The sequence below is a fragment of the Neopelma chrysocephalum genome, unplaced genomic scaffold (genome assembly GCF_003984885.1).
Source record: "Neopelma chrysocephalum unplaced genomic scaffold, ASM398488v2 Primary Assembly neopelma1_69, whole genome shotgun sequence".
In the NCBI taxonomy this organism is placed as follows: Eukaryota; Metazoa; Chordata; class Aves; order Passeriformes; family Pipridae; genus Neopelma; species Neopelma chrysocephalum.
In genome coordinates, this window is record NW_020897729.1 from 5,147,471 (window position 1) to 5,155,437 (window position 7,967).

The 7,967-nt window shown below is 41.3% G+C and overlaps 1 protein-coding gene across 2 annotated transcripts; it reads right to left on the bottom strand.

Moving 5' to 3' along the window:
- Window positions 1-2,344: 2,344 nt before the first annotated feature.
- On the bottom strand, window positions 2,345-7,967 carry ZNF639 (zinc finger protein 639). 2 transcript variants are annotated; one of them, XM_027685411.1, is made up of 5 exons: window positions 7,061-7,967; window positions 6,586-6,662; window positions 5,610-5,705; window positions 4,634-4,774; window positions 2,345-4,369 (listed from the first exon to the last, which is right to left on the bottom strand). In XM_027685411.1, the coding sequence occupies exons 2-5, from the start codon at window positions 6,641-6,643 to the stop codon at window positions 3,222-3,224; spliced, it is 1,443 nt and encodes a 480-aa protein (XP_027541212.1). In that variant the 5' UTR covers window positions 6,644-6,662; window positions 7,061-7,967; the 3' UTR covers window positions 2,345-3,221. The 2 variants fall into 2 exon arrangements, with proteins under 2 accessions (XP_027541212.1, XP_027541213.1); XM_027685412.1 differs by having other exon boundaries at window positions 4,640-4,774; window positions 7,061-7,965.

A 7,967-nucleotide genomic window follows, 5' to 3' on the forward strand; every position in this document is an offset into this window, starting at 1 on the left:
GCGTGAGGCGCCGCCATCTTTACTGCGGGCTGAGGGCGCCGCCGCCGCCATCTGGAGCGCGGGCGGGTCGCGAAATGGAGCCGGGCAGAGCCCGGGAAACACCGGGATAATCACCCGGGGATCGAGTCCACAGCACCAGGGTTTGATCACAGACAGCTTTCAAGGGTAAGAGAGCACCGATTATTCATGCATTTGATAGAGGAGCATTAGGAAATGAGAACCACAGTGAAAAATCGGTGACAATGAGCATTATAGAGACCACATCATTTCGGGATTACTAATCCGCTGTATTTTAAATTCTTGGAATAATTTTTGGGATGTAAATTTTGTTTTGGAGCCAACAACGCTTCATATAAAAAAGTTCTTTTGTTCAATAACAAACATAATCCAGGAACCTAAAACACAAAGAATCAGACTTGTTAAGGTTGGAAAAAAACCCTAAAATTATGAAGTCACACATCAAGCCTAAAGGTTTAAAAGTCTGAAAGGTGAAGAATCAAATACACGTCACTTCCCAAAGCAATCTCACGACTTTGCATAGCTTCTGGTCAGAAAGCTGTTCCTGAAACAGTCGAACTTTGCAGGTACCAGTGAACAACTGGATGTTACACTTATTTGTCTCAGAGAAAAATAATACTGGCATACTCCTGGTCACCACAGTTCACTTCTGTCATTCCAGGGATGAATGACATGAACTGCCCAAGCTATAAGGTGCCAGGTCTGTGGCAGTGTCAGAGCAGCTGCTCATGTGCTCCCAGGTCACCTCGGCGCAGCAATGTCAGAGCACTCACCTTCCACTTACAGCTTCACCTAAATAAAGCACCCTAAATAAACCACTTTCCTTTGATGGCAACAACACTCTGTCCTTGGCGTGCACAGCCATTCCTTTCAGCCTTCCAACTTCTAGACAGACTCATTACCTATTTTTCCTACTATTTAGTATCTTCCATGCTTTAATGTGCTGATCGTGTGGAAGCTTACAGTCTACTTGTGTGCCTTTTTAAAACTTTAAAACAGGACATGTTACTCCTGTACACTTCCACTTACTCTCTGATAGATATTAAAAATACTAATATCAGTCTTTCATTTATAAAATCTGACCTAAGACGGCCTTAGATACATTTCCTATTTAGACACTGTGTTTTAGTTTAGAATGATTTGGCTTCATAACATTCCTATGGGGTATTGTCTTCATTCCTAGTTTAGAGATTAGAAATAAACCAGCTCAAAGATAGACATGAAGCTATTCAGGAGTCAACATGCAAGTTTGCTCTATCACAGGGCTCCGTGCCAGTACAAGACACCACCTCTCCTGGTGGGGACACAATGCTGATCTACAAATACGCACACTTCTTAAGCCCATTTGTTTTATTTTTTTGAGTTTTTTTTTTAAATGCCTTTTTTCCACTTTTTGTCACTGTCCCCTGGAGCAGCTTCTCTCCACAGCTCAACTGTGCCATTCCACCTGTGTGCCATCATCAGGAGCAGGGTTTCAAGGGAACCAGCATTTCCCTTCTCAGATATATGAATAAAATTAACTTTTCATATAGAAAATAATTCTCATTAGTGTTTTGTTAACTATATTATTGCTACCATTTTAAGCCAGTCAGGAAGAATGTGTTCAAAGTAGGAAATTAGCAATTCTACCACAGATACTGTCATTCTCTGTACAAGGGACTAATAAATTACAGCAGGACACCCTCAGGTTGCCCTTTTTTAATGACAAAACAGAAGATTTAGTAGTAAATCAGCATTTCAAAGTGACAGAAATGGTCTTGCCTCCTATAACAAAATACACACTAACTGGTTCACAGACATTCCAGAAATACTTTTCTGGAAATCAGAACTTCCATAAACTGACAACATTCAGCCAATTTTTATCCTTACCTTTAAAAATCCAATGCACAGACTCTTGCACACCTTGAAGCTGATAACACCAAATCTCATGGATCAAGAAATGTTTTTATACATTAGTTATCTCTATACAAAGCTTGCATTAGACAATCTTACATTACAAATTTACAATCAATGCAGAAAGAAATGTAAACTCCACCAGTAATTTATGGGTGACCTCACTCTTTTTTTTATCTGTCCAAGTATCCCCTTGGAAATACAGCTACAGAATGAGCTGTAAAAATTCACTTCCAATGATTACAGTGGCAGGACAGAGCTAACTAATATAAACAAATGTGTGAAATAATTTGAAAGTGATTAGTAAAAATTTTGTAATGTACCAGCATTTTATGCCAGTATACAGAAGTTTAAAATTTACAGAATTCAAATAACAGTCCTCAAATTACTAGTGGTGGAAAGCTAATTATAAATATACAGAATTATAACAATATAGACTCCTAGAGGTTTGCTCTACTCAGAGATTGGCGACATACAAAATTTCAGTCAGAGCTAAATTAGACTTTTATGTAAGAAATTCACTTTGTGCATTCTCACCTGGAACACTGCAATTCCTTTTGCAGTTACCCCTTAGAACATGATCCAATCTACACACAAGCAATGTGTGTCTCCTCAGTGCATTAAAAGACAGGAACTGAAGGTAAATAAAGGGAATCCTGTAGTACATGTGTGGAAGAGAGGGTTGTTGGATAGTCCCACAGATGGGACTTGGAACAACGAACAAAGTGAACAAGGAGGATGGATATGTACCTCGAGAAAAAGAGGAGACTTTTAAAAGCTTATCAAGAGTATGAGGTGGGAAATGAAGGCTGGTATGTGAATTTGGAGATGTCCATGCCTGGGAATTTCTGGAACACCCTTATCTTTGGCAGGCTGGTACAATTTGCTAAACACCAGTGCAATGACCTGCTGCCACAGAGGGCAACATGAGCTGGATGTGGAACTGGGATCTATATTTTGTTACTTAGGCAGGGAACTAGGTATTGGATTTGGTTTTGTACCTTTTTATCAGGAGAGCTGGTCCTGTACACTAAACATGAAGGAGTGGGATGACCATCAGAACTGCTATCACAGCATGCAACTACTCCCACTGTCCCTCCCCCCAAATCTGATCCATCACACTGTACATGTGATTTTTCCTACTGAAACCCTTACACAAGGAAATCCACAACACCAAGTTGTTATACATGCTTTGCTGATATAAAGATGAAAACATTAGAACTGTACAATTTCTGTTAAAATTGTATTTAATTTTAGTGACTAAAAGTTAATTCCAATTCTAACAAATTGATTATAGGGAAAGAAAGCAATCACACCGTCTCATGTATCTGAAGATGACTTAAAAGATCTTTTTCATTCCCAAACCTCATTAAACAATCAGTACATTTATGAGGCAAATCTGCTGAATGCCTGAAATCCAAATGAGTTTTAAGGTCTTCAATCTGTCCTGTTGAATATTCACAGTATTGACACAAATAAATCCCTTCAGATAAATGAGAGCTCAGGTGCTTGCAATACTCCAACATACCTGAAAATCCCTTCCCACAGTCATCACAAACGTGAGGGAATATTTTGGTGTGCTCAATAGCTACGTGCCTGTTGACATTGGTGTGCAGCCTGCTCCGAAAGCCGCACACCTGGCACACAAAGAAGTTTTTGCACTTGTCAAAACTGATCTTGTTTATGAGGCTGTACTGCCCACGCTCCTTGTTGTTGTAGCTGTCGCTCAGCTCTATCAGCCGACAGGCGTGTTCGTTCACCACGTGGCTGTGCAGATCCTCGGGGTCGTTGGTTTCGTGCTCACAGAACTGGCACAGGTACTGCTCGTCACAGCTGTGCTCCTGGAAGTGTAGGTACAGCTCGCTGCTGGAGGAGAACTGCACATCACACTGCTCACACCAGTACAGGTGGTCGTTGAAGTGAGTGTCTGCTATGTGCTGACTCAGATTCTCAAAGATCACCGTTTTGTAATTGCAGTACTTACAGATGTACGGGTCCTCCTCGTGCAGTTTGACGTGTTCAATGAGCTGCACTTTGCTGGAGAAGCTTTCTTTACAAACTTTGCAGACGTGAGTGTCTGTGCACGTCTTATGCTTCAGGATCATGTGCTGCTTTAAATCAGAGAAGTACTTGCTATTGAACTCACAGAGCTCACACTTGTACAAGCCACTGCTGTTAGCTCTCAGCAGGGGCCACTTCTGTTGAGCTGTGATATTCAAAGCCTGGTTCTTCTCAAAGATTTTACAGGTCTCCAAGGGGATTTCCTCCAGGTCCTCAGCCTCCAGCTTCTCAGGTGATACAGTCTGTGTTTCTATATCGTGAACTTCTACAGCATTCACTTCTGTTGTAGAAATTTCTACCGTTTGGATATCTAGAGGCTTCTCTTCTTCTGTGGGGCTGTCACTGAATATAGGTGAGTCACATAAGTCTCTGCACATTCCATTGTTAGTACCTTTATCTGCAGGAGGAAATACATAACAAAATGTTGAAAAAAACTCACTGCAAAAGACCTGGGTCTATATTTAACTTTTCAGTCATTTGCAGCTTACAAATACAAAAAGCAGGTTTTTTTCCCCTGCCAGACTACACTGTATGTTCAGCTAACAAAGAAATACCAGAAACTACAAATCCCTCACGTCTTCTGTCAAAGCAAAGCACTTACATTAAAAGCCAGCAGCTGTGCTCTCCACCTTCCCATAACCTCAGCTGCAAGCACACTGACCTTTACCTTTATCCTTCCTTTTAGGGTCTGTACAGTGCAGCCCCAGGTTTGATTGTGCCCCACTCCAGTGAGAACTCCCAGCATGCACCGGACTCCCGTCATCATCCGTGTCCAGGCTCTGCACAGGACTGTGGAATCTGCCTGCAAAAGTAAGATAAGGATTTTCTCGTCATCATTTGTCCACACTAACGTCGTTGTGATTCCTTGATTTAGTCATACACCTTATTTACTATTTAATTACTCTAGTTGCATAAATTTATCTTAATATACTAAGCACATCATAACCTACATTAAAAGAAGTAACAATAAATAGCTTAGAAATTATTTCCATACATGCAGAAGAAAAAAGAATTCAAAAGGTGGCCACTCTGTCTTTAAAATTTCAGCACAAGACAGTCAGCTGATTGTAATGGAAAAAACCCTTAAAAGAAACTTTACATTTAAGAGACACAATTAAAAAAAGTATTCCTAAATATTTCTGGATATCACATTTTAAAATATAATACTTTCTAAGACTTCTTGAGACTTGCTGGGTAAGTTATTAGAGTGAAAAGAAAAATAAATATAATAAAAATCCACCATCACATTTGCTCTGCTAAACTTTCCATCCACTACCAGATGTTTTATAAAAAGGCATTTTGTTTTCCATAAGTACAAGTACAATACAATGTAACTGCTGGTAAATTTCATTTGAACTCATCAGCTTTACATTACATAGCTAGTGGATATTTGAAGTAGCTTAATCACCATTATAAATGTAAAATTGAAGGATCTTTCTGTTGTCATTGTTTCTACTTTGAAAACTATATTTCAGTTGTAACGATTGAACCACCTTCCACCAGTCTAAGGCCTATCAGATCTCAACACTGCTCAGAAATCACCCTCTATATATTGTGTATTCTATTTACTTCTATGAATAGGAGCACAACACACTTACTAAAGAATTGCAGAACAAGACCCCAGAATGTAATCTTACCTCTGTTTGTATCTGGCTGTCTCATAGAACAGACACTATAACAGTGGTCAGAAAAAATTCCACTGTTATCTATGTATCTGCTTGCACCTGAAGAATCTAAGCCAAAACAAACAAAAAAAGAGTAAGTTTAAATACTAATACACTGATGTAGCTTCAGACATATTCCATGTTCATCAAAATTCTCTTCACGTTTTTACCTGTTGTTTGGGAAGAATTCTGCACTCACTGGACAACATTTCTGTTTTGACTTACACCTTGCAGCTGCTGCCCTGATGTCTGGAGTATCAGATACAATCACTATCAAACTCTGCTCCCACTGAGGAGTGACAGCAGCACAGTCCATTCAGTGCTGAACAATTCTGGATACCCCCATCCCAACCTTTACAAAATTCCTCCCCTGTGTGTAAGCAAAATCACCTTCATTTGTAGCTTGAGCCAGTTTCCCCATTTGCAGGGAGTACAGAACAAAACTGTCCAGGTGCACTGGCACTGATCTCTTCTCTGTGGTGACCAGTGACAGGACTCAAGGGAATGGCCTGAAGTTGTCTTAGGGGAGGTTTAGGTTGGATATCAGAAAAAGGTTCTTCACCTCGAGGGTGGTTGGGCACTGAACAGGCTCCCCAGGGAAGTGGTCACAGCCCCCAAGCTTGACGGAGTTCAAGGAGCATTTGGATGATACTCTCAGGCCCATGGTGTGACTCTTGGGCTTGTCTTGTGCAGGGCTAAGAGCTGGATTCGATGGATCCTTGTGGGTCCCTTCCAACTCAGCATATTCTGTCATCCTTTGACTCAGAGTAACCCAACAAGGGAGCCCACAGAGTGGGTGCTTGGTACATTCGAGCCAAAACTTCTTATCCACCATTTGTGTCACTAATTTTCCATGTATTAGCACACGTGGTCCCTTCTCATAAAGTTATTATTCTGAGAAAAAGGATAAACTTTAGTAAAGTGTACATAATTCAAGCTCTAGACTGACCTGAGTATCGAGAAGGATGCAGAGTCTTCCTTTTCCTCTTTTTAGGATGTTCATTCATTTTGAACAGCCTGAATTAACTGTAAAGTAACAACATCCAAGAATTAGACATTTTTGTATCTAGTTTATCTTTCAGGACCTTATGGAACAATACAAGCATTTTGAAAACCTGCCTATTAAATACAAGAGTTTTTTCCTACTCCCCTTCCTTGCCCCCCAGCCCATTTTTTTACAGTTAAGAACCCATGAAGTGCACACAATTGCTGAAGTCCAGTTTCATATTCCTGCATTGGAACAAAAGAAGGTTCATCATAAAGACAGGCAGGTGAGCACTCAAGGCACTCCAGCACTCAGGGTCACCTACAAGGAAGGTCTGCAGCACCCTGCTGACATTTGTCAGGGACTGGATATTCTGAAGCAGAGCCCTTCAGAAACAAGTTTTAATGTTTAACATACTAACAAAGTCATGCTCTCTTACCAAAAACCTTCGACTCTTCAGTATCTGGAAGCCGAGCAGCTAAGAAGCTGATAGCTGTACAGCTTCCAAAGGTAGGGAATGCATCAGCTCAAGAAGACTTTCACCTATGGAATGACAGCCTTTTAAACCACTTTAAAACTTGAGCACAAAAGAAAAAAACCACCAAATCAGATACAAGTAATACAAGCAATACAAAGAACGGACCTATAGAAATTGAAGCTAGAAAGCAACATAAGAAGTCAATATTAATTTTGGTTTAGAGCATCAAAATTAATAAGCATGGGAATGTTTTTCCTTTTGTCTCAGGTTAGTTGTCTTTTGCTGCACTTGTCAGCTCCTGACAGCAGAAAAATACTTGGAAACGACACAGAAATACTTGAGCTATAGATGGGACCAAACAGTTTTGAAAAAGAAAGAGTCGCAAACACGAATCTCATGCGGGTTACCGTAATACCAGAGCATTTACGGGCCCAGGATCTTCTGAAGTCAGTGTGCCATGCGCCAGAGGGGAAAGCAGCGAAAAAAGGGCCCTCATCAAGTTAATGCTGTTCTCAGGAAATGCAATAATTTCTCTGAACTAGAATTTTATTTCAAGGGATGGAAAAAAAAAATCACCGTTTTTAAGATTACATCGTGGTCTGAAGTACCAACACTCTCATCGCTTTCTCTGACTGCGAGGGAAGCACCGACAGCGCACCGACACGGCAAGTCTCACCGCAGGTAACGCAGCCGAAAAGCTCAACCTCTTCCCCACGTTCCGGGCCGCGGGGCAGGAACGCGGGGTGTTCTATTCCTGAGAATCGGGATCCCGCCCCCGGGAATAGGGATCTCGGCCCCGGGAATCGGGATCCCGCTCCCCCCGGGGCCGCGGCCTGCGCGGAGGCCGCGCGGGGAACCAGGGGCGAGA

What these genes read in the sequence shown, in the direction of transcription:
- ZNF639 (XM_027685411.1), bottom strand. Translation starts at nt 6,643, where the DNA reads ATGAATGAACATCCTAAAAAGAGGAAAAGGAAGACTCTGCATCCTTCT. An exon ending in GCATCCTTCTCGATACTCAG is followed by an intron (nt 5,706 to 6,585) that starts GTCAGTCTAGAG and finishes GTTTTGGCTTAG; the next exon opens with ATTCTTCAGGTGCAAGCAGA. An exon ending in ACAGCCAGATACAAACAGAG is followed by an intron (nt 4,775 to 5,609) that starts GTAAGATTACAT and finishes TTACTTTTGCAG; the next exon opens with GCAGATTCCACAGTCCTGTG.